We start from the raw sequence: 27,330 nt of genomic DNA, 5'->3' as shown, positions 1-27,330 counted from the left end.
AACCAAAGAACATCATCTCTGTATTCATGTTCTTGTCGGTTCATCTTTCCTTTGTTTTTTCAGTTAGGTGTTTCACAAGCCCCTCTCTCATGCTCCTCTGTTTAGACCAGCCATCTCCTCGCTTCTGCCCCAGTCGGTCTTTCCGGATGAAAAGTGTTCCAACTGACCCAGTGCTTTAGGAATGTCAACATGCATAAATTATTACTGTCACCGCAGTGTTTGCTTTCCCCCTGTGAGTCACGTGGCATCAAAGGAGCGAGAGATTCTCTGACATGGTAAGCAAAATATTCCCACATTGTTATTCCTTTGGTCCACACCAATAGATGGAGAAATGGAGTAAGGAGAGATATCTGGGGACCTGGAGCGTGGAAGGAAAAAACAAAATGGTTCGGATATTGTCTCTCGTGTTCCTTTGAGAAACATGTTGCTAAACCCTGGCGGAGTAAACCCACCCACCAGCATTACTGGGTGGAGGGAGCTTGTTAAAATGGCCCCACTTGGCGCCCTGAGCTTTGGAGTACACTGTTTAAAGTACAGTCGACAGTCACGCCGAAGCACTCGGCATCCATTTGCGAGCTCTGGGGTCACGACCTTCCTTTACCTCTTTGTTGTGGTTCAGTTAAAGTGCATAGCAGGTTGCCTTTGTTATTGAAACAAAGTTTAGTGTGCTAAATGACTGCCTTTGATGCCCTTTCTTGTTCTGCATTATGGCGTACAAAGCAGTGACTTCATATTATAAATGTCTTCCCTCCTCTGTTTTCCTCAAGAAAATAAGCAAGTGAGTTGTGGTTTCTAATGGCATGTGGTAAAGTATTATTGTTATTTTGATTAAGATGAGGTATTGCTGCATTGAAGTTTTCCTTCATTGGCACAATAACACAGAGGCCTGCTATCAGCTTTATGCTTCTGGTAAACAAAAGTGGGTAGCACAGCAGGGGCTTAACTTATAAACTTTGATGTAGTCAAGATACAGAAGTTAATTTCAATGTAGGCATTTTGCAAGCAAGTAGCTGAACTGAATAGTGCTGTCAGAAAGATTTAATAATGACTTCCCGTGTTTTTCAATGGGAATTCTACTGGAGTTACAAGAGAACATGGGAAAAATGTGATAAACCATTTTTCTGCTAAAAATGCATGAAAAGTGGCTCAGTTCCCTAAGCTGACCTCACCTGGCTGCTATGGCTACTGCAACAGCCTGTCATTCACTGGAGGAATTCAAGCTGAAGCATTTCACTAATAAATCAAGAAATCTCTGTATGCCTCTCTGTGTGCTCTACACATATCTCATCAACCATTCATCCAGTCTGCTTCAAACGTGGCCAGTGTATTGCTTGGGGATAAAGGAATTTTAGTCTCATTTAGTGCTATTTTTGTGGGTTTTTATCCTGTTGCACCATTTCAGTCTGGGAACTTTTGGGAATCCTTGTATTATAAGAACCTGAATGTAGTCGGACTACAGTTTGGATATGTGGCTATTAAATGGGCCGTCTTGAAAGGAATAATAGTCACCTTTGTTACTTGGATCGTATTTATTTTATTCTTTCCTGTCGACTACCATGGACTTCCCTACCATCTTAAAAATCCAGATTTTCATGTTCTCTGATCCCTGATCCCGAATGGCAACTTTCTTTTCATTCATCTGGAAAGCATCAACTGCATATGTGATATTCAAATGTAAAAAGTATGCTGTCATATTTGACTAGCCAGCCAGCACTGTGAACGGGTGGCATTTGGATGATGTGACACTTGCTTCCGAGTCTTAGCCTTTCTTTAGCAAGCTGTTCTGAGTTACACTGATAGAAATGGGGTCAGGAGTCACACAGATGCACTGTGATATGATTGGCACTCAGGAGACTCATGGTTTCACACTTTGGGGATTATCCTTCATTTTCCAGAATGCTCTGCCTGGAGACTCTGATGGGATGACCTCACGATTGGCTGGTGGGGGTTCGGGTGTGGAGGGATGTGTATGTGTGCGTAGTTGCACGTTCATGATCACGATCACCTAAGTCCAGAGGAAGATTGCATTGGGATCTGGAAAGAGCGTTTCCAGTGAAGCCATTATATAATATAATAGAAAGTAATAGCTGGAAAAGGGGATTCCAGCTGGGACTGGTCCTGTAGTTACAGTCAATGTTTGTATTTTAAATTTATTGCCCTCAATAATTGAATAAATTGGTATAAAGTTAATGCATATAGAGGTATATGTTTTCTTTGTATACATGCTGTTTTTTTCCAGTTAGTAGGTACAATAGGGATCTAACTAAGCTGCAAGAAGAAGAAGCAGCAAGTTAAAGTGATTGAATAGCCACTGACTTCATGTGTGTTTATGCGTACATGTTTGTGAATACACTGATTGAATGCACGAACTTATGAACACTGTGCATTTGGCACGTTTTTTCATTGTCTCTCTTCCTGCGTGGCTCTGATTGTGTTCCCCATCATCCCTTATTCCACTTGTAAGCACATCTAAATATAGACCAAAAATTTGCTTAGGGGGCACTCTGCTAGTAGTGGTGGTTAAAGAGAAGATGGGGTATTTGCTGTAATTGTAAATGCATGTGTACAGCCTACGTTTGGGAAGGGAGAAAAGCATAAAGAGCGTCTGGCAGGTTCTGCTGGCTCGCTCTTTCCCAGCTGCTATGCAGCTTATTTGTCCCTTCCAATGTCGGGTGCTCCTCGGAGGGGATGTTTTGCCTTTGCTGAATACCTTTTCAAATACCTCCTTACCTCAATGCAAGTTTCACTCGCTTAACTTAACACACATGGAGACAAGTCCAGGCCCTTTCTGCCTTCTCTCTCCTCCTCATTGCTTGGAAAGTCTGACATTTCTACAGAAAAGAAATGCACACATCCTGTCCTCATTATGGCAGAGAAAGGAAGGGGATCTGGCTAGGCCAATCCTATGGAAGCCCCACACATGAGCCCAGTTGAACAGAACAGGCAGGCAGGCATGCTGCTGCGTTTTATATGGCTCTTGTTCTTAGCCTTTGATGACACTGTTTAGAATAGGAAATATCTAATAAGTCAAGTATTCTGTCTAATGTGCTGCCAGTGGGTTTAGTGTTTGCCTGGAGGTCTTGAAACACTATCTCCGCCACAGCAATAATATACATTTAAAATTCTCATTGGAGTGTGTGGAAGGGAGTGATGCAGAGAAAGAGAGGGGGCAGCTGAGAGTACATGCTGTAATAGCAACCATGTGCAGACTGGAGCAGATGAGGGTGGGAGAGAATGGGACACACCTTGGGTCTGTCTCCTGTGTTTTACAATTCATCATGTTTCAAAAGACAGCAGTAGCTAATCGAAACTGACGTTGTTCCTGTTTACATGGATGGGAAACACTGGGGATAGGCCTCAGTCATGGTGTAACTGTGGTGTTGGAACTGGTGAGTAACTGACTACTCATGCTGCGTCTAACAAACCTGTAGAGTATAAGAGGAGGGATTTTTTTGATGTGAAGTAGTGGTCAAACACACCAGACCCACCTTATATGCTTACATGAGACCTGTTTGCATTCTTTCATTTTTTCCTTTTTTCTTACGTCAGCCTCTGCTCCACTTTAACAAAGTGCTTCTGTGTGTTGTGATCCAAACAGTTTTTCTTAGCATCTAGAATTGTTTCCACACATTTGGGAATTTTTTCAAAAAGTCAAATCATTTGGATATTCCAGCTATATATGTCAGTTCTGGAAACATGTCCAGCAAGTGATTTGGTAGGTAGCATTTAGTTTTAGTTATTTGTCTCATATCTATCCCATGGGAGCTAATGGCAGCTTCTTTGTAGCCTTGGAAGATGGCATTCTTTGGTAGCAGAATAAAGATGCCTGTTTTCATTGTCACTTGAAATCCAGCAACAGTGCTCGCGTTGATTTATATCATCTGTCACTGCAAGCTTTTTATTGCCACAACGGCTGGAACCCTCCCGACATCCGTTAGCTGGAGCCAAGCATAAAATCTCAGCTGCTTCATACACAATACCACAGTAACTACACAAAACATTTTGATTTTCTGGGGTGAGGCTCTTTTTTTGTAGACATTTCCAATATTGTAAGAAGTGCAAAATGATTTTTAGACCACAGTAAAAAGTCCCAGAGCATGCCTTTAATGTCTCTGTGGCTGTACGATGCTTCCCTTCTTTGGTCAATTTGTCCATGGATTCAATCAAATGAGTTATTTGATTTGTGTTCTCTCATAAAGCCAGGACCAACACAAGAAACTGATTTATAGATTAAAAAAAACAAAACAGCAAATGTTCTCCAGTTTCATTTGCTTCCCTTATCTCCATGGTGATGCTAACACACCAGCTTGCTTTGGTTTGAGATAAGGTCATGTCTTTTATTGCAAACAGACTTCTCTTTTTTAAACCATAATTTTTTATCATAAAGTGGTAATTATTATTGTGTATTTACACTCTTTACCTTATAATTTCATGGCTTGCACAGGTTAGTAGCCATACTGCTTACGTTAGCTGCTGGTAGCTGTTATCAATTTACAAAAAGCAAACATGATAAAGCTAAGATACATTACCTAGACTTTTATGGTTTTCTTTCTTTGCATGTCAGTGAACAACAGGTCCGCCCTTACAAGGGTGGGGGTACTAGTACATCCATTAATCCATCCATCCTCCTCTGCTTATCCAGTTCAGTTGGTTTGCATTCATTCTAGTGATGGATTTTACACTTTTGAAAAATAGCATTTTGGTCTTTTTCAACAGTTTTTTAGGAAGTGCATCAGTGATGGTGCACTGCTGTTTTACTAATCTTTTAATCGCCTTAATTTTCTGCAAACCTTGTTGTGCTTTGGTCAGAAACAAAAAACACAAAAGCTTTTTTTCCTTTCTTTTTCCCTCCTATTCTCGTCCTGCTAATGCTAATAACCTTTGCACTTTTTTTTTTTTGCCAAGAACATATGCATCTGTGTCAACATGGCTTTCCCTTCAATGTTTTTATATACAGCTGCGTCGGCATGAGCAGACGCGAGGTGGTCGAGACCCCGTAGCGGGCGCTGACTCTTCATCGCGGCACAGTGGGACTGGACAGGACAGCGGCTTCGGCAGCGACAGCGCTCGCATCCGTATTGTGCAAATAGAGCAACAAAGCGGGGCCAGTCACCACTGCATTGCCAGACCCTCCCACAAGTCCACCATTACCAAGAACCTAAGCTTTATCCCCTTTGACATCTTTCTCACCGCTAGTAGGCTGTCTGTGATGACCTATGCTTGCTCCAGCCCTCCAAAGGCAATTCCCTCTCTGTCGGATACTCCTGGCACACCGGAAAAGATGCAGCCTGCGGATAAGGTAAATAATAAAAGCTTGTCACATGGAAGCTCTTGCACGCATCAGTTTCTGGATCTCTTTGTTATCCACGTGTCTAGAATTATAATAGAAAACATGTACAATAGCATGCAGTATTATTATGTTATTATAAGAGTTATCATGTTTGAGTTTTACAGCAGGTTGATTTTGTACAGTTGTCTAATTGAAAATAGAATTTGTAATTATTTTGTGTGTCTGATAAAAGTAGTTTCATACAGTCTAAATGATAACAATTCAATTTCATATACTCAATTTAATATAGTGCAACATGGACCATCAGTGCTCATCTATCCACATAATAACATTAATATACTGTGTGTGTATTTATGCTGATAAATCATTCCCACAGTCTAAGCAGATGTGGAACTCAAAGACATCTGGGCACCAGTTCAACATAAGCCCACTCGAGATAGAAAAGCAAACAAATAACCGTGTTGTGCATTTGGAGCTGATAAATTAAACTTGCTCACATCTACACAAAGTGCACATTATGTTTTTTGGTTCAAGTTTTTATAAGCAGCACCAAACAGCCCAATTTGATATGTATAAGGTCAACAGACCCAAAGTAAGATCCTCAAATTCCAGTGATTTCATAGAGATAGATAGATTCCTTTTTATCTGATTCAGGTTGGAAAGAGTGCCCTCAACCAGCCTGAGACCAGCCTCCAGTCTGAGTCACATTCAGCCTCGGCATCCCCAACTCCAGATCTGCCTCCAGCTACCCAGAGTTCACTTGCTGGCTTGACTGCTGAGGACATCCTCAACAGCAACACCTCCCAGCCGGCCTCTCCACTGCTGAGAGGCAGCCTGCTCTCCCTGGATGGCCTGCCTACTCCGACACGCTCCTCAGCCCGTCAAGCACTTGGTGTAACCATAGTTAGGCAGCCTGGGAGAAGAGGGGCTGGTGACCAGGTGTTGGAACCCCTCTTGTACCTACAGGTGATGCAACCTTCTGCCCTTCTCAGCTGTCACCACCGCAAACAGAGGATGGAGCTGTCTGTGTTTGATGTGTCCTTAAGAGGAGTAGCTGCTGACTACAAGTGTCTAGGTGAGAGAGATAAATATGTTCCTGGGGATGGCTGGGGATACTTTTAAAGGGTAAATGGATTTGAATTTTGTTATTAAACTGTAGATCCTGGACAAATTGACTTCCATCTCCTCCCATGAGTCATATTCACTCAAACTAATAAATGTGAAACTTCCTGATGTTGACATGTATGACCTTTTATTTTTCTATTCAAGTTTTTATGTGCCTCGTTTTGTTCAGACCCGGGAAAGACTCTACCAGAATCTCTGGACTACAATGTGTTTTGGCTGCAGACAGTAGCAGGAGAGGTGGACAGTAAAACGGGGATTCCTCCCCCTCTGCTCTGCCTCCAAATTAAAGATTTCTTAAATGGACCAGGTGGGAATCGTGCACACACGCACACACTTTTGTATACTCATGCAAAAAAGGCGGGTGGGATTTAACAAAAGGGGGCAGTTTTTGGGGGGGTTTTTTACACTGGTCCCGGTAGGTTTGGATGGCTTCTTTCCCTCAATATATGCAATCATCATTCTGTATTTACTTGGATTTAAATTTGTTTGATGATCCCAAACATTTAAGTGGGACAAATATACAAAAATCAGGGGCTAAATACTTTGTCACAGCGCTGTATTTTAGTTAAAACAACAACATGCTTCATTTTTAGCACTGACTTGCACAACATCCTCTGGTGTATAATACCATCCAAAAATCCAGTTTCAGCTCTGGGTTCATTTTAGTCACTTTACCTTTATCCATAAATTCTTGTTTTTCTTTCTGTGTTTAGTCTTATAACAGCAGTTCAAACAGCAATTTCACAGCCAGTTTTCTATATACTGCACACGAGTAAACACACATGTGAGCACATGATGAGAAAATTATAAGTAACCTTATGGATGTTTGCTTCAGAAAGCCACTGATATCGCAGGTGTCCGTTTCTTTGAACAGTACAATACAATCCCCTGTGGGTTTAAGCGTGTAGTCTCATGCTTCTTTGAATTTGCCTGTCACTGTGTTTGGTTCTCTATTTTTAGGTTGATATGATATCCATATGAGTAGCTTTAAGCTAAGGTTTTTGACCTAAGGGTGTGGTTGACATTCTACACAAATACAAGAGCAATAAATAAAAGTGTGAGTGGGCCTTTGAGTCTCAGTGTGCACAACCTTTTTATCCCTGTGAGCGTGTGTAGGCGCAGAACATCATCCAGAGTTCAGCTCCCTGAACCCAGGCCAGATGTTGCAGATGCATACTCACTGACACCTAACTACAGACATACTTTGACATATAGCCCGTCTTTCTTCCACATGCATACAATCATGAACATATACTGTGTGTGTATACAGGGAGCACAGGATGGACTGGAGGTGTTATTGATAATAGTTTAGCAAAGCATATCACTCCCTTGCTCCCACACACTTTACTTCCTGCTGTCAGCTGAAAGCCCTTAGCTGCTCTGTCCACCTGGAGGCCCACAACACAATACAATGCAGCTCTATGTACACCCCAACAATCACACAGTACAAGCAAACACAACCAGATCCATCAGTGACGCCACTAACCAATGAGTGAGACCTTTGCACGAGTCCAGATTGCATAACTGTTTTAACAGCTCTTAAGGTATATGGTAATAAATGATACTTCACAGTATGTACATTAAGGAGTGGAAAGAGAGTGTCCTGCAACATTGGTATGCTTTAATCTGCCTGTGGAAAAGGGTAAGGAAGAGGAGCAGTTATCGCTCAGGTGCATGGTGGATTAAATAGATTCAGTTTATTTGGTTATTAAAAAGTGTATATGGCTCAGTGTTGATTTATTTATAGAAGCCCTGTCCTTTTCACTGAACAGAGTTATATCTCTAATGATAATTATACTGTAGTTATATCTGATGCCTGAGTGCAGCTGAAGTGGAGATGCCAATAATGTGAAATTACAGTCAGGTGTTTCCCTTGAACTAATAAAGAGATGAGCTATCTCTCTCTCTCAGTAGGATTAGCTGCATCACAATCACTCACATTCATTCTCTTTACACACACACACACACACACACACACAAAACCATACCACATGACTCAGACAGGATCCAGGCTCAGTGTGAGGTTGCTCCGGGTCAGGCTCTGCTGGAAATTTCGAGAATTGACCACACATGCTACTGGTTCTTCCTCACCCCTTCAACCACATAGTCACACACTCCGACACATGCATCCATACACACACTTTCAGCTTTGTGTTGTTTAGTTGGATAACTCTCTGGGGAAGATAATTATCGTCTTCAAGGTCGGGAGAGAAAAGGAAGAAGTTACACAGAGCAGAAGAATCCCAATACCGGAGGTTGTTTTTCTAGAAGACCCTTATTCACAAAATATTTGGACTGGACGCTGACAAATTCTTTTCTAATTCATAAATGAATCACTAAGTAGTTCAAGAAATGCCTTGACTAGGATTGACTAGCTGAAAACTGGATTATGAAGAACAAACGCATTTAGCATTTTATTCATTTGTCCTTCTGTTGTTTTTACACGTGATTTATTTGTGTGTAAGTCTCTGTAACTATGTGGGTGCTGCTATGTGTATCATGTTTGGCGGCCCCTACTTTAATTTGACAGTTCTTCACATTTAATTTATCTCAGCCCAGCACAGACGGAGAGAAGACAGCCGTGAGGCCACATCTTGCTGTGTGTTTACAGCAATATGCTCGCAATTTCAGCAGCATTTATTCAGCAAGACCAATCAAAGCGGCCCTCCCAAGGATGCTGAGTGGGAAACACTTGTAACATGTGTACTGTAAACTGGATGGTGTTTCAGCATTGACCCCCACTCAGCAGCTGCTCATCAAATACATGCACGCGCTCACATAAACATAACTAATGCCGATGCTTACAGAACGTCAGCCTTTTCAGAACTACTTGAGTTCAAGGCTTGACCAGCGGAGACATAGACGATAAAGTCCTGAGTGGATCGGGGTTTTTTTTTCAACACGAGCAGCAACCAGTGAGCACACAAATACGCATACTTTCCCTCCCTGCTCATTTTTTGTTAGTCATGTCCAGAATCGTAACTGCTACCACTCGAAGTCGAGATCCGCCTTTCCTCTGTAAAGAAGGAGCAGGTGATAGATTAGCTTGAACAAATTGGAAACACTGCTCTCTGTCCCTGGTTTCTGTCAAACCAGAGTTCGTAGAAATGTTGTCATTTACTGTATACAAGGGTGTGCCCCTCCGAACCATCCAGACCCTCTCTGATTCAAGTCATCTGAGTGACTTTTTTGTAATGTTGGGAAGCAACAGGTACCCCCCAAAATATTGTTTGCACTTTCGAACCCAGAAAGAAACACATGCCCTTCACATACAGGTCCCGCGTAATTTGACACATTGCCACCTGTGTCGGACACAGGCTTTCCACTGTCAAGTGTCAAGCATGAAAGTCAGCTAGAGAATTCAGAGGGGAGGGGGTGGGAATGAAAACAATGTTTCTGGTAGTTACGCATAATCACATATACCAACGCCAGGTTCAAAGTGGGGACAGCATCACACGTGACCTCGCCAAAAAGCCACAGTAACCTGGGTAGTAAAACGTATTTGATCTCCCACACTACTTTGCAGAGGGGTGTGTGTGTTTGTGCCTGTGTGTATACCTCTGTTAGACCTTGATCTTCCACTTTCTCCAGTGCTAATAGAGGCTGACACCTGAGAAGGGCCAGTCTGTGAGTCCCTGCAGCCTGTTCACATTAAGGCCTGTTATTTAAAAGTATGCGAGCACCACCTTTCAGCCTTCAGGCTGGACGTTTGCTCTTTGCACAAGCCTTCTACTGACAGTCGCCAGTTTAAAATATTTGTTACATTCAGGGCAAACATCAGTGTTTTCAGCTAAATCATTCGTATATGTGAATCTCATTGCTGTTAATGTACTTTTTTTCACCACATTTCTTTCAATATTTATATTTCTTGCCTTAAAAAAAAAATCCCAGTCACCCATGGCCCCTGCTGGCACGCTGCTGGCAGTTTAAAATAAGAGTGACATTTATGTTTTTCCTTCACTTTACAGTATATATGGTTGAGGGAAGGCTTTATCGGATGTCACATCTTAATCCATAAATACAGAATTTACACTTCAGTCTGTAAAACCTAAAAGCCTTTCTTTCCCTCTTGAGGTTAAAGTTTCCTCTTTTTATGTCATCTTTGCCTAGTGAAATCACATGTTCCTACATCTGTCTCTGTTTCTCACAGATGATCAGCTCTAGAAAAGAAAAAAAAACACGTTTTGTTCGATATGTGGAAATTTGATAAACTTCTGCAAAAAAACACTGGAGGCTGTACAGATGCTGTGGCTGTCTCTTCACAGTACTAAACCCTGATAGATAGCAGTGGCCTGTAATCATTTCACACTATAAAAAGGAGGAAACTTACTCTTTTTCCCACTATTCCTTAAGGAATACTTAAATATAGAAATGGACATTTAATATTTAACAATAAATATTCATACATTATGACATCCTGGTTACGAGCAGGAGGGAATTTATTCACTCTTCTTTAAAATCTAACTTTTCTTTAAAAGTATATACAGTTAATGCACAGTTTAGTGGAATATTTTATTGATCATCGTTATTTAAAAGGTTAGTACCTTATTTCAGACATGGGCCTTACATGCAAGAGGATAACTATAACCATGAGTTCCAGTCTAAAAAGTCTGGGTTATAGTTAGCCATATCGACTTGCACTACTCAGTTTGATTTGGTGAGTTTCAGATTAGTGAAAAAAATAGAAATACCTTGCCATCACTTCAGATCTGCCGTTGGTGGGGGGATAGGACCGGTAGGGTGTAGAAAGGAACTTTGGAGTGAGTACAATGATAATGAGTACCAGGTCTCCATGTGCCGGGAGCCAGGCCATGGCACTAGCTCTGGCTGGTTGATCAGGGACATCTTTACTTGATTACAGGGATGGGTTGATTAGGTTGTGGGTGGAGGAAGAGTAAAAGATAGAAATGACTGAGCAAGAGAGAAGAAGCAGAAAGATGGCTTACATGAAACAGACGGGGAGAAAATGGATTGGTGAAGTAACATGGGAAGGGGAACAGAGGAACCTGGATGAACAGCTGCATACAGCTATTTATTTCACCACTGTAAAGTTTCCTGGTGATAAGTCAAGTGGAAATGATAAGCTACATTGCACAGCAAATTCCACCTATCCTTCCTCCAGCTCGTCTCTGCAGTTATCCTTCCATTTGACCATGTGCTTTACTTCCGCTGAATTAAAAGAGAAAGTATCCCGAAGGCAGATTCAGTCTGTGTGTGTGTGTGTTTTGGCCTTTCACTCTTGGCAGTGTTCCCGCTCATGTCATTTAGTGCTCTTACCTGGAGAGGAGGTAGACAGGGGGCCTAAAACCCTTAAGAGGCTGTAAACACTGGGCTCTTGATGAGACCATGAAAAACAGCTGCACTAGTTTTGGTTTGGGGTTTTTTTTTGTGGGGGGGGGGGGGTTGCTTCCCTCTCCCATCATCATGAGCAAGTGGAAAAATGGGATAATGGAAGTGGTGTAAAACGGCATTGAGTTAATTCATGTGTCTCTGTATATTCCAGTCAAGTGTTTGAAGGCTGCAGAGCACCAGAGAGTGAGAGAGAGATTGAACAGGAGAGAGTGGTCTCAGATTTACGCGGCTGGCACGGAGAAAACATTCTCTTCTGCTATTCCGCAGTGTCACATTAGGATGTTACAACGAGACAATCAGGAATTTGTGCGTGCATATGTGTCCATCTAAGACGAGGAGAAGAAAGAGATTGAGACTGGACCCAGCTGTCCTTTTAACAGTTTGCATGCAAAGTTGAGTGATTAGAAGAAGAGAGAAGTTTGATTTATGAGACACAGCACCATTTAGTATCCCATGGGTCGGTCAGATAGCTTAAAATCTGCTCAGTGGGACATTGATGAAGCCTGCCTTGTCTTAAAGCCCCCAAATGGATTTTATCCCATTTATGTTTTTCCAAATTTCAACAGCAGGTTTTAAAGACCAAAGACCACAGCCAACAGTGAATTTATTAAATTTTAGTTCCCATTTTGACATAGTTTAAGAGGCCCTGCTCTACAATTGGATAATTCTAAATTGTTACTATATTATAAATATATATATATATATATAACACATATACATATATATGTGTGTGTGTGTGTGTGTGTGTCTATATGCAAACAAAACAGATTCCCATAGAGATCTAGTTAGTCTGTTTCCATCAGGATGTATTTTTGTTTTTTCTGACTAATAAGTTGTGTTTTTATTACCTGCTCAAACACTTTGCTCTCTCTGCTTCCAGCCCAGTTTTCTGTATCACTCAGCACTTCATAAATATAAGTCAGGATGTGCACAAGCACATGTCCACAGAGGGCGTTGTTGTTTGTAAAGTTTGCTAACAGCACAGATTGACTAACACTCTTTAATTTTGTTTTGTTTTTTTTGCTTTGTTGTCTGTCATCTGCTTTTTTTTTCTCTCCACAGCTGAACTGAACATGGAGCTATCACGTCCCTTGAAAATCAGTCCCACTTTGGCAAAGCTGGAGCAGGCCAAAGCTTACCAGAATAAAATCCTACCAAACTATACATGGGACAGCTCAAGTAAACCACCGTCTGCTTCCTCCACCCCTCATTCTTCCCCTGCAAAGACACTTCACAGGGCCTTTCCTCCTCGTGCAGACAAACAGCATCAGGCCTCAGCCCTGGGTAAAGCCAGCAGTGTTGGGGCGCTGGCACTCACCTTTCACAAGGTTTCTCTTCGGACTGCCCAGATTTTAGTGGTTATGGAGACTGACACTCATCCAATGAGGCCCAGCATGACAGTATCAGTGTCTGCCATGGCAGGAAGTCTGAACATGAAGCCAGGGTCTAGGATAGAAGGTGAGTAAACCTGTTTTATTGGGGGGGGATTATTACAGGTCAACTTAACAGGAACCAGAGGGACCAGCAGTGAATGTACATGTAATGTTTTCTCTAATATCCAAGCAAGGTATCTTATGATGGGAAGCGCATTTCAACATGACCATGAAAGCTTCACTAAGTTGTCTAAGGCGGACTAATGACTTCTAGGATTTTGAAAAATCTTTCAAAGTGATTTTTTGTTTTGAACCACACACCTCTCTCTCTGAACTGATCCCACAAACTGTTGAAGGGAGGTGAATAAACAGGAAACAATGAGGGAACTTGTGCTGTTCCTTGAATATGAATGGGGAATACATTGTTAGCTGTTACACAGCTCAGACTAGAACGAAGCATCTTCCTCACGCTGCTTCTTTGGGGGAGGAAGGAACAATAAACAATCCATCGAGTGCTCAGGGCACGGATCTCCATGAGTGCTGCCTGCTGTGCTTCTGGCAGCAACCACAGTTCATATATTGTGTGTCATTTGTTTCCCTCCAGAGGAAGGGATGATGGCTTGATGCAGCAGCAGGGGTGGTGACAATGCCAGTGAAAGATGTTTAACTGTAATACTCTTGTGTCTGTGGCCAGTAGGACACTTGCTCCTCAGGGGACTGGACACTACTTTCCAGCCCCCTGAAGCCTACATTGTTGAAATCTACATTGCACTCTGTCGTTGTGAAGACCGGGAAGGCCGGCAGTGGTTCTTACAGTGGGACTTTGTGGGGAAGGCAAAGGTCAAAAGCATCACCGTGCTTCTTCCTCAAGTCACTACCCTGCACAGTGGTTACTGCCTCTCCTAAACTACTCCTTAGCACGTGAAAGCTCATATGGGGAATCCATATTGACTTGCTTGTCAAGCAGGCTGGAGAGATTGAACTACAGTGATTTCTCTCCTACTATGGCCAGGCCTATGATACAGCCATAGTCCTACATTGAAACCCAGAAACCTAGAGAATAAGCTCAATAACAACACATATCTTCTCCCAAGTTGTAGTCATCCAGTGGGAGGCTTATGTCCTGAAACAATTCAACCTAATAAGCTGGGATCAGGGTGACCATATTAGTACATGGAGGCTTTCAAACATGCCATTTTACTTGGGAAGGATGGCTCCTTGATGTGAATGTGAATTGATGGTTTAAGTGGTGATGATGTTAAGGTGATAGATCACTGGGCAGAGGGAGAATAGAATCCTCCTCATCCTCGTCGCTATTGTCTCTGAGGGGATCAATCAACAAGCTCAACTTCTTCTCTGCGTTCCTCTCTGGAGTCGAGGAGCTGTTTGGAAAGACAAAGAAATTTGGCCTCTGCGTCTTCGAACATGTCCACCCAGCTAGTGTCAGCTGAGTTTGGTTTGTCACTGGGCTTTGCCACAGTACTGGAAAAGCAGCAATTTGCTTTTGAGGCTACCGACACTTGCAAACAGCGCTACAGGGTTCTTCCTATCATTACATGGTAATGCTCACAAGAGATGGAATCTGTTAGCGATGGTGCATATTTGACACCCATACAGGCGATGTAGAGGTGACGGGAACTTTTCCCTAAGATGGTCAACCCGCGTGAAGTCCCTAACCTTAGTGAGAGTGGCTTTTCCCTGAGAGGATCTACCAGTAGTCAGAAGCACTACTGCTCAACTTTGACAGCTAGCGAAACAGCTACACAAACATAAGCTCACCGGATGTACTACCTGCAACAATTCAAGAAGCAAATTTATTTTTGTAAGGAAAATATAATTACAGCATAAAAAAAACAAATCCTGAAGCCAAAAAACCCACAATTAGGGACTAGATTGACAGTAGCGCCTGTGAACAGTTAAATTAATAATCCTTGTCCAAGACTGCTGAGGAGCTCTAGTGATCTTACAGGAAGAAAACAAGAATGTCTGGTTTGGGGCCAGAGGCTATTAGAAAGGGAGTTGGCGAATCCTGTGTCCTTGAAGTGATTGGTCTGTTTCAGACAGACTTGATGGTAATGGAGCTTCTGTGATTGATGACACTATAAGGTGCTTCTCTTAGTGGGATAGCGATTGATGTTTGAAGGAAAGCTAATGGATAACAGTTTAATGGTATTGCCTAAGAACAGTTTACATTGTGAACATGGAAGTTAAGTAGGAAAACAGAACCGTGAGTCATTATTTTGCAGATTGCTAAAAATGGGCTTGGACCTTAAATGACTCATTGTTACATGTTCTTTTTGTGAAAACTGAAAAACATCAAACTCGTGATGTGATCCATTTCATTCTGCTATATTTCAAGATATGGCTACTTGCTTCAAGGAAATTCTTGAAACAGGTGGAGCTATGTTGGAAACATCTGTCATGACTTCACCCTGTTTGGCAGAAGTAACCAAAATTTAAGACTCTGTAATACTCTGTACTAAATGTACATGCTTTTCTGTGGCGTGTCATTTGTCTAGTACCCGAACTCAGCATTTGGGCCAAGAGAGCAATGAATCCAGGCACCTTGAAAATACAGTACTGTTGCAAAGTGCTCCAGATATCCTATACAAAATGTAGTATAGAACAGATTGTTCATTCATGTGCTCACCTCGATTACATTTTTTTATTCCTTCAAATTAAAAAATATGCCTGAAATGCAATATGTTTACTCTGCAATATGTTTAATTCAACAGCAAAAGCCTAAACCATTGTTTTGGTGAGTGTGTGCCTCTTTATGAGTTGTAGCTTCTGTATATCTATTGATCACTATGTCACTGCATACCAATAGTGAAAGTATTTTCTTTCCATGCTTGTTGTATGATGTCTTTGCCTGTTTGGAAGGTTTTACATTCAGTCATTTACTCCCAGTGATGAACACTGGGAATCAGATCGCACTGTTGCTTCTATTATTATTTGGAATATTGTTGTTTTTTACATGTGCTAGCAAAGTCCTCATCTGCCAACAACAGGGTTTGACAGTAAACTGTGAAGTGAGATGTTTGTGTTAGTCTTGGGTCTAAAGTTGTAGGACTGGGTGTATTTGATTACGTGGGTATGTGTGCATTTGGACATGAGAGAGACAGTTTTTTTCACGCAGTTATGTATGAATGTGTTTGAGGGCAAGATGTTTGTTTTTGTGCTAGAACCAAACCCTGCCTTCATCAACACTGACTATTATCCAGGAGGCTTCACAGTGTTTCCATTATGACAATCAGAACCGCTAATGCTAATGTAAATTAAAGAGCTTCCAATTTCTTTGTGCAGCTGGGTGTGAGCCGGCGCACTATAACAGATGATGAGGGATTTTTAGTTTGTTTTTCACTTTTGCTGTTTCTTGGCACGTCTTCTAAATTGGACAGTAGATGGAAACAGAAGGATAAAATAGGTGGTGGTGGGGAGGGATTAGGGGGGAGGAGATGGCATGCGACGTGCTGGAGATGAGGAGGAAGACTTTCTCATTATCATTCAGGTAGATGTTTTTTTACCTCTGTGCCCTGAGCGGCACGTCCTCTGTTTACTGGGGCTGCAGAAGAACGAGGACAAGCTGAAACAAGGCTCCCTAAGTGCCTGCATCTGTTTTACAGATGTTGTTATATAGGGTTACTTCAGATAAAATGATTGTCAAAAATGTTAATTAAAACCTCAAACAATTTGCACTTTGTTTACTCGAATCTGCATAACTGCACGGTGACACAATACTCAGCAGTGCTGCCCTGAACTGATTTTCACCAGCTTTCAGCTTTCATCCATCTTTGATGTGTTGACTTTGATAAACACAGTTGAAACTGTTGTTAAGGTTCGTTCGAGTTAGGGAAGAGAAGAAAGCAAGCCCAAGTCGAAGTAGGTGTCAAAAATAGTGAACTTTATTACACACTTTAATCCATTAATCCACTATCCAAGTGTGCAAGGCAGTGGGAAAAAAAGCAGTTTAGAGACAATAGCGCTAGTATGAAAGCTAATCCCGTCCCACTCACTGTGCTTTTGAATGACTCTACTATTTATAGTTATTACTCTTTCTTTTGCACTCAGTAATACGTTTCAAGAGATCCGTTCATAATAGTTCTTTGATTTGTTTACTGTAAACACAGGAAGTACAGATTGATTTGCCGTGAACTGACTTTTCATGGGTATTGTTTTCTCCACAATTACCAGCACACTGAAAGCAAGCCATTAGAGCCTGACTTGATGCAAATAAAAAATATGGGGATCAGGACCACTGGTGTTTATTGACATCCACTGGGTTATTCATCCTCAGTTTGGCTCTAAACGTCTTGAAATACTGGTTGTTGTTACGCCTCGAAAAACATAACCTCATGCGCGTCTGTTCCGAACAAGACATAACAACTGCCATAAAACTAATGCTGTCATCATGTATGGCAGACGTTTTACTCAACTCCTCTTACATCATATCTGAGTGCTTTGTGAAATACCTGAGACATCTTAGATCCTCTGTACAGATCTCATTAAAGACTGATATTTCATTTCAGCGCCTTTTCTCAGAGCACATGCTGAGCCATGATTTGAGTAAGACTTGGGAAGTTTACGTGGCACTAAATGCTTGTAAAGAGCCTCTTGTTTATATGGGGTAAGACATTAAAGCAAACTGAATAACATGTTTATCTCACCCCGTTGCATGCGGATTTTTCTTTTTGTTTACTTGACAACTTAAGCACACTTATAGATCACAACACACACGGCTTTTTTCCCCATGGGTTTCTTCACATAGCGTTTCCAGATTTGTTGCCACTGAAAGGAGACAAACTGTCTCCAATTACACAGACTGATCACTAGTGACATTAGATGTATCTGCTGACTTTTAGCCTTAGCTGCACTGCCTCCATCACTCACCACTCTGGCCTACTCTGTGCCTTGGAAAGCGAATACCTTGGAATTTTCCAAAGATAAAGGTTGGGATTCCCATTCTGTAAGGTTGAGCCTTTGAGCTGCCACAATAAGTCAGCAGGAATGACCCCCCTGGGAGTAGCTGAACATGAGAGATGTAAGACAGGAGAATGTAGTGCGACTGCTTCTACAGTATGTATTACTACTGTTGCTGCTGTTGTTGCTGTGCTGGTCCTCAGTGGCAGGCTAAGACTGATGGAGCAAATCCTGAGCAGACCTCACGTTGAGGCCTGTGTGTGTAAGGAGAAACGGGAGAGGGAGGAAGTGGGAGGGAGAAGTTGCGAAAGAAGAGAAGCAAGGGGTGTGGAGGATAAAGTAATAGAGGGAGAATAAAGTTAAAGCAGATTAATTAAATCAGGAACAAGGGAGTTGAGAAAAGAGCTTGTTGGAAATGGATTGTGACTGGGAAAAGGAGAAATACTCACTGAGAAGATAGGTGGCACATAAGGCCATAAGAGAGAGGCATAAGGCACATGTAGACATATATAAGAGAGGACAGGGAGGCCACACTGTGTCCAGTGCAAGATCTCCCCAATATTTGTCATTGCGCTCACCTTATCCTACCCTGTCTTCATCATCCATGCAACATCTGGGGCTCTGTACCTGGTCTTGGCAACCCCCTCTCTGCCAGGGGACAAGATGGAGAGAGAGGGGATTAGGTTGACAGTGAGGTGTGTTACCAGATCCTGTGTTAATGAAAAGCAAGTGGAAGCCCCGCATTCCTCCCTCCATCCACGAATCACCACTCCCCAAGGTAGGGGGGCATTTGTAGTTCAATGAAAGAAAGAAAGGAGGTGTGCAAAAGAGAGAGAACAGATGTCTTGGGGTCCATGAAACAAGACCCTCCCTAATCTCTCAGCTCTCTGACTGCTCATAGAGTGCCCCTGATTTCCTAAGAATGCACACACCCACACGTCCATAGACCCTGTTCCTATAGCGTGCTTTATTTTTGCGCATACAGGCTAAGTTTTGCTCTCAATCCCTTTCTTGTGTGGACCTCCAGCTTCTTCTTCCCTGTGTTTTACTCCAGCGCACTTGCAAATGAAAAATTCTTATTGTGAAACAAAGCGAAAGCTACCCTTTGTTTTTTTTATGTCCTGTCTTTATCTTTCAGTTCAAGTTTTATTTTGTTTCTTTGGCCAATCTTTGAATTATGATCATGTCAGTTTGTTTACTCTGCTGAAAGAAAGCCACTCTCTTCCATCTATCACATTATTTCTGCTTCAGTGGTCAGGAAAGAGCAGCTGAGTTAAGCCAAGCCAAGAAAAGATTTATATTTATCTGCTGTGATTTGGCACGCTCGCTATACTAATAAATTATTTTCAGCACATTAATAACAGAAATACTATGTCACAGAGAAGACGTGAGGAAGAGGGGTCCGGTCTGTTCAGGTATTTACCTCACATTTCTGCCTGATGCTGATCTTACATTGTTATTGACATTAAATGTAAAAGGTCGATATTTAGGTGATATGAGTTTAATAAGACTCAGTCATCATTAAAACCATGATTTCTGAGTCCACCGGCTTATCATCTAATGTGCCTGCTTTTGTACACACTTGTTGATACTTGCACTTTTCTACAGGTAAAAGTATTTTACAACCATCAAAACTTTGAAATCTTCCAACAGGGACTGTACAAAATGTTTGGTTCAAAACAAGCTCCTCTAGCTTTCTAGAGAGAAAAAGTACTTTCCTAATAAATCCTAGTAAGAAAGTACCGTTACTCTCTTAAAAAGCTCTTTTGTAGTACTTTCTAGGAGTGGTTTTTTTTATGTATACTCTGTCAAAACAGTGCCCAGCTGTTAGTACATTTTACATTTTTCGATTATAGAGAAAGATAGACTAAGTGACTGTAAGAGAAAGCAAGTGCACATCTTCATGAATAAGGTAAATTACTATTCATACAGTTGTTGCTTTATATCTTTTATTACTCGCCATTAGTTTGCCACACAACTCTTTTTTTTTTTTAATTGTTCTACTTTTGTTCATATCCAACCAACACACACACACACACACACACACACACACACACACACACACACACACACATACACACACACACACACACACACACACATACACACACACACACACACACACACACACACACACATGGATACATACCATTGGAGTAGCCAAAGAAAAAGAGGCATTTCTTATTGAGTTACATTTGAAAGCATCCATACGGAGCCCGAAGCTGTTTGAAAAAGATTTCTCAAAGTCAGCTTAAAACCTGATAATTTGTCAGAACCCAGCCTTAGGCTGGCTAAAAGAATATCATGTAATAAAAATTCCACTTTTAGGGGAAAAAAACATTCTGTGTAGCACATAGACTTAGCTTCATATGTAGCGTTCATATGAGAAATTACATTTAGTGTTGGAATAAATGCATATCTTGCATACACGATCTGCTTACGCCTTGCAGCTCTCATTGAACCCATATTTACTCTATTTGTAATGGCTTGGCTGACGTGCAGCTTTTTGCACTGAGCTATTTTGGCCGATAGCGTCCCCTGCTACAAAACCAGTTTCCTCTAGTGTCCTATAGTGGTCTTGTGGTGAGTGAGTAGTGTATTTCTGTGGTGAGTGACAGTATATTACTCCTATTACTCTTACCATCCCAGAAGGTCTTCAGGGGCCTCTCCTGGTTATGTAATGACTCCTTTAGGTTTCTTCTAATTGATACCAGCACGTCGCTGAGTATAAATCAGCCAGGCAGTGGTCAGATAACGGCTGCCAGGGAGAAACCAACATGGTAAATCAGTCTCCGATCCTATCTAATCTATCTAATGTTTGCCAGAGATGTATTTCACTTCAGGAAGATTTCTACCCAACCTTTTCCCCACCACCCACTTGCATTTGCCTGCAGTAGATATGTGTATATTTGTGTGTGTGTGTGTGTGTGTGTGTGTGTGTGTGTGTGTGTGTGTGTGTGTGTGTGTGTGTGTGTGTAAGGTACAGAAATCCAAATTAATTCTCAATGGGCTTTGTTTATTATCTTGACTCCATTCTAATAATTTAACACAATTACACAGTTATTCATGCACATGCATCCATGGACTATAGCTGTGTATTTGTTCCTCACTTGTTACAGCTGTTTTACAGCTCTGGTGTTTCTAGCAGTCACCTAAGGGGATATATAAAAACCAGTGCTATGTGTATAGTTAATTAGGGCTCAATGGTTTATTTATTCAAAATTAATAAATAACCAGATGGCATATTATTTTAGATGTGAAGGAAAAAAGTATTACTCAACTTCTTAATTTGTTTTCCCCTATTTGTAACCACGATGTACTGTATGTGTACATCGGGCAGAGGTGATTCACTGACATCTGTCCACTGGCCTTATTGATCACCTCTCTTACCAGCCCTGTCTTAGATCAAGACAGTCCAAACAGCTGCCTGTGCACCTATATTTACTTCCTTATTAATCAAGTTCTTACTTCTCTCTTCTCCTCTTGGTCTTTTTCTTTGCCCAATGTGTCACTGTTTGGTTTTGTCTGTGTTTGATACTCATCATTTATAAATATATTGCATATATGCTATACAAAGCCCATATTTCAAATCATCTCACCAGTATTGAAAGATGTTACCTCCGTCTTATGGCAGAATTTCACAGTCCGGCTGCGTAATGTCTTTGGGCTGTCTGCTGTCTCTGGAGACAAACCTACATAGTGGTAATATGGTCATAAAGAGCAAAGGCAAGGATGGGAACAGGCTGAAGAAATGTGCTTCTGACTATTATTCAGCATGAAAGCAAGAACAGAGTTAGCGATGGAGAAAGAAAGGGATTCCCCCTCATTAAAACCACTCCCAATTAGGCTGATTATTGAAAGTGTTGGCTGCTGCTGCTGCTGGCTTTAACATCAGGATGCTGCGGTCAACCGGGCTGTAAATGACGCATGGTGAGACGGGAGGAAATGCTTTGCTACACACTCTGTGCGTGCGACTATGTGCATGTGTGTGTATTTATTTCCACTTGTTCACCTGGCTGTGCATGGTAAACGTCTGGATTTACATCTGTATGGATGTAGGCATTCGGCTCTACTTTGCTAAATGTGCCTATGTGTGACTGCACTTAACCTAAATGTGCTTTTATACATAAGTGTTCATGAAAGATTTTCATCTTAACAACCCAGTTTGGGAGTTCCCTTGAACTGTGTAATAAATCGTAGCCATGAAAATAAACCCATTGTCCACAGTTGAGTAAGTAATAGCCAAGCTCTGTCTGTGCTACGGCACCAGGAGATATTACCAGGTAAGCTGCCAACTTGTATCAACAATGTCTTTCCTGAAAGAAATGAGTCATCCCAGTTTAACTTTTACCCCAGATTGTCTTATGCAATAGAAGTTGTCTTTCTTTGGAACCCCATGTTGTGTTATTGCACTTTAATGTTGAATAAGATGTTCCTTAGTCAGTTGACCAAGCCTGGAAAGATTTGAGTATCCTTGTGTGTCATATCTTCATCACATCATAGCTCACTTTCTCTCTCATATCCTCTGTTCTCGTCTCCACACTCTTTCCCACCATCCGTGTCTATATCTATTCATCTCCTCATTTGTCACCTCCTTCCCCAGTCCCCCAATTCATATGCCTTTCCATCTCTCCTTCAACCCCCATTTATTTTTTGCTTTACCCCAAGTGAACCGCAAGCTCCAAGTAGGCTGTCTTTACCTAAAGCTTTCAAATATAAGGAATAAAAAGTTTTATTTTTGGTGTGGTTTTTATGGAAAAGTATCGATAGTGTAGCCTGCCAATCCAAACACTGTGTAATTTGCCATCTGCTCCATACACATCATGTCATGCACAGTGCGTTTTTTTTCTACATACTTATGCTGATGTTATTTCTGGGTGCTAATTCTGAGTTAACAAAGGGTTTACCATGTTTTAAACAGCTTGTATTATCAAAGAGGTAAATCCTGAATGTTTGACCATACATTGCCTCTGTTATGCTGTTGGCAGCTTTTTGCTACATGTCTACTTGTTTCCTTAAAAAGAGGTATCACTGCAGTTCAATGCACAGTTGTTCTGACTGCCTTTATCTTATGTTGAGACTTAATGGGATTGCTGTCTTCCATGATAACGGTGTCCCTGTTCACGGGACCTCAGGGCTCACTGAACTGTTTGAGTGTGAAAATTATATGAATCATATTTCTTTTGCTGTTCCCAGATCTTATCCTACATTGGCACCTATGGCCAGTTTTGAACCACTGAGTTCTGGGTTGAATTCCTTATTGCTGAAATGTAAAATATCTTGAAGCATGAAGACTTGCTTTCAATTTCTTTCATAACTGCAGCTAAACCTTTCTCCCGATCAGTCCTGAACACCGCTTTGAGCAACATTAGCCACATCTAATGTGCAAAACATCATTGTTTTTTTTCTCCCATGAACTGTTGGATTAAGGTCAGGACTTTGACTTTGCTTTTCCAAGGCATCATTTTCATCTTTTTTAACTATTTTGTTGCTAAGCATCACATCGCTGCATGACCCACTTTCTTCTGAGAAATAATTGCTCCATCAATGATGGTGAGCCATCCTGGCCCAGATCCAGTAAACAGGCCCAAATCAAACCCCATCCCTCTTTGTTTCACAGATAGAATAAGGTTGTTGTGCTGCAGTGCGGTGTTTCCTTTTTACCAAACCTGAGGCTTCTCATTTAAACCAAAAATGCTATCTTTTATACAGGACAGCCTTCTGGGGTGTCTTAATTATCATTAGTGAATTGCAAGTAGGGAGCAGTGTTGTGTTTGGAGAGCTTTGGTTTCCTCATTGGTTTGTCTTCCTCATTGATGCTGCATTGATGACCTCTTGCAAGAGAGACTTTTAGCAACTTAGAAGCCACCAGGGATTTCTGTATGATCTCCCACATCTCTCTTGGCATGGTTGATCATGCCTGTGAAGGGTAACGATGCCCTGGAATTCCCTTCATTTGTACACATGTTGTCTGACTGCCGATCAGTGGATTCCACACTCTTCAGAGAACGTTGTGTAACCTTTTCCATCCTGGCGAACCATTGACAATTTTTTTTTTCCTGAAGTCCTTAGCGATCTCCTGTGTTTGTGCTATGATTCAACTTCCTCAAAGCCCAGTTCATTCACCATAGCGCCCACTCCCACCTGACTGTTCTCCCACCAATTAAAAATTCCCATCTACCGTAAAATTGAATGCTAAAACTAGAGTTTCTTATACTTTTCCACAGAGATGTGTAATACTGGGTCATTTTCCTTAACAGATAAATGACTGAGTAATATTTTTATGTCATTTCATTAATTGTATTCCTTCTTTCTTTGGCTTTTAGGTGTTGTGTGAAAAAACGATGATGTTTTCGGTCACATTTATGAAGAAATATAAAACGGTCTGACAAAGTTCAAAAACTGTTTTGCCTGCTAGACGCAGAAACAGGTGTTGCTTTCTTTGACTTTCCCAGACTAACAGCCAAGTCAGCTGGAGTGAGAATGTCTCGAGTTAAAAGACATGTTTGAAGAACCACTTCTCAGGGCATTATTAGTCATCCAGTGTTGAGGTTTCCAAATGGGCTGCCACCGCTGTAGCTATAACTGACCTGATCAGCCCTCCCACATCAACAGCTTGTTGTCATGTATAGTGAGTTATGGCAGCAAAACTACAAGTTCAGGAGAGCTTGTGACCACAATGATGCGTCTCAGTTTTAATGGAAAGGACAGATGATGTTTCAAGCTTTCCTTATTAAGCTGGGGCTTTTGCTACCTTTGGGGCTTACAGGGTGAGTGGGTGTTTGGCTTTTCTCTCATTGTAACGTGCCTGCTAAACCTTTTACTTTAGCAATTTACAATATAAAGACAAAGATATGCAGTTTCAGATTAGTTTGACTGTTTCAAATACCCCAGTGTGCCTCTGTCCATGAAATGAACTCATGGAGCCCCATTATATTAACTAATGTTTCTGTGTTGTAAATTTTACACCCAGATGTTGTCTAATCCCAGTGTTTCTGGTGGCTTAACACTGAATATAGTTTAGCTAGTTATCTGCACACAGAACACGAGGTCCAAGGCATTTACATATGCCTGTTCCGAGCGAAGAGTAATGTTGTTTCCGTCCCCAGAGAGCCAAGTATTTATGCCATTAACATCAGGCGAGCACAATATCCAGGAGGATGTGGTTGGTGTAACTGCACTGTATGTTTTGCTGCTCTGTTATCACAGTGCCAGACTGTTGTAATTGACCAGTGCAAAAACATAGAGGCAAGCATTTGTGCAGCTGATATTTGAGGTTCGGTTGTTTGTGTCTTTTAATTTCGTCTGGCCCAGTTGCAAATGAACAGTGTTAGTTTTTATACATCGTTAGAGGTATCGATATTTCACTTTGAAACCAGGATTGATTTTCGACTTTTCCCCATTTGTCTGAACCTTTGTCCTTTTTTCCATTGTAGAATTACTGAGCGCCTGCTTCTACTTTACCCACAAACCATTTATCCTTTACCTTCTGTTTTCTCTCTTTAGTTCTGCCCTGTGCTGTGCATGACATTTATTGCTACTTCTTTTGTGTTCCAAGATGCCATTCAGGCCGCCTCTGTGCTGCTCGAGGTAAAAGATGTGTTGGTGAGAACTGGACTAAAGGATCGGAGCCGTGTACTGTTGGGACCATTTTCCTGCAGCAGTTCCTTAGAGGCTCGTTGGTGTCGCCACAGTGGCAGCCCTGGACCCGAGCCCGGCCCCCCCAAACTGCTACTAGACCTGAAGGGAGGCCTCCTGCAGGTTTGTATAGGTTTAATTATCAGGCACAGCGATAGTTGATGGAAATGAGTCTCTCTGAAGAATGCTTTGTAAATGTTTTAATGAGCTTCTTCCTGCTCAACACCAGTCTTAATCTCAAGGTAGACCTACCACCCACTAAAACATCCGCTTAACTGTCATTGGTTTCCAAATTAAACCATACAGCATTTATATGCTGACACCCACTCACATCATAGCTTCTCACAATCTGAACACTTCTCTTGAATCTGATATTCCTTTTTAATTCACCATGGCTTCTGTCCTCTTTGGAGTGAAGCGATGACAGTAGAAATTACATGCTGTAATTTCACTGTACATTTGAGTCATATCTACTGGTTAAGTGGTGGAATATTAAAAAGCTATTAATAGAGGCTGGGAAGTGGGGGAGAATATGTGTGGCTTTTTTCCTGTCACAAGTTACATAATGCCCACACTGAAAAGTCCCTCTTCAATGTGACTGACTGAGCACATTATTACAAGTGTATTATTCCACATTACTCGCTCAGGGGGAACCCCCTGACCCCTTTTATTCAATGATTCTCTAATGCTCTTATTGCGTGCCCACAAACAGAAACATCACTCGCAACTCAACACTTAATACGTAATCATACATTTCCCTCTGCAAATATTGGCATTTGTGGTGTTTTAATCAAGTGCTGTACAAAAACCACCGGAATTCCCTCAGATTCCTTCTTTTCGTGCTCTCTTTCCAAAAACTTTTGGGGGAAAAAAAATCCCCAAATTTTCCTGTTTTTAAGAGTTTAGTCATAACCCACCCTTGCAAAGCTAGTGAGCGGCGGCCGAGCAGTCGGGCAGCTCCATGTGTGCAGAGTTTTTGACTCAGAGATTCCTGGTCCTTGGTCCAAACCCCAGGCAGACTTGCTTTGATGGAACAGGGGAAGGGGAATGCCGCGGATAAGTGGGGAAGACGTAAGGTTGTGTTGGGTAATGTTGGTAAGGTTGTGAATGGGTTATGATGAGGGTAATCCTGACTCCTTCTCTTCCTGTTTTGGAAAAGAAAGTGTTGATGCAGCTTTTCAAGGAAGAGCCAGAAGTCTGTAACATGTAGCCTTATCCTCATGCCCATCTGTTATTTAACTTCTTTCGACTTTTCCCTATTTGGAGCTCCTTATACTCCCCTTTTACTCTTTTAATCCTTTCTCCCAGTCATCTCACCTTTTTTGTTCTGTCCCAACAACAGGTCTTTTGGGGCCAGGAACACCTGAACTGCCTGAAGCTGATAGAGGAGCATCTCCGTGCCTACTTCCACCTGCAGAAAGCTGAAAGCTGTGCTAAAGGCAAGGCCTGCCACACCCAGCCACCTCCGTCTCCAGGCTCTCCCTCTCCTCGGACAGAGCACAGCTCAGATGACTTACGCACAGGACGTTTCCAGTATATCCAGGACTCAGGTGAATGTCAATATGCTGTATGTTGATCTGATGTAGAGATGATGTGCGGCTCATAGAACAGAGATTGAAATGTAATAATAAT

At 41.7% G+C, this 27,330-nt stretch overlaps 1 protein-coding gene across 3 annotated transcripts in view; it reads left to right on the top strand.

Annotated features, from left to right (window-relative positions):
- vps13b (vacuolar protein sorting 13 homolog B) overlaps positions 1–27,330 on the top strand; it is a 299,476-nt gene that overhangs the window by 208,618 nt on the left and 63,528 nt on the right. For all 3 annotated transcript variants that reach the window (XM_004560029.5, XM_004560030.5, XM_004560031.5), the window contains 6 exons: positions 4,958–5,299; positions 5,945–6,365; positions 6,585–6,722; positions 12,830–13,225; positions 25,619–25,821; positions 27,041–27,248. In XM_004560029.5, the coding sequence (XP_004560086.3) occupies positions 4,958–5,299; positions 5,945–6,365; positions 6,585–6,722; positions 12,830–13,225; positions 25,619–25,821; positions 27,041–27,248 (1,708 nt within the window). The remainder of the gene's footprint in view (positions 1–4,957; positions 5,300–5,944; positions 6,366–6,584; positions 6,723–12,829; positions 13,226–25,618; positions 25,822–27,040; positions 27,249–27,330) is intronic.

This window comes from Maylandia zebra, linkage group LG11, assembly GCF_041146795.1.
Source record: "Maylandia zebra isolate NMK-2024a linkage group LG11, Mzebra_GT3a, whole genome shotgun sequence".
In the NCBI taxonomy this organism is placed as follows: domain Eukaryota; kingdom Metazoa; phylum Chordata; class Actinopteri; order Cichliformes; family Cichlidae; genus Maylandia; species Maylandia zebra.
The sequence above is the reverse complement of the archived record's forward strand: the minus strand, read 5'-3'. Positions and strand labels throughout refer to the sequence as shown.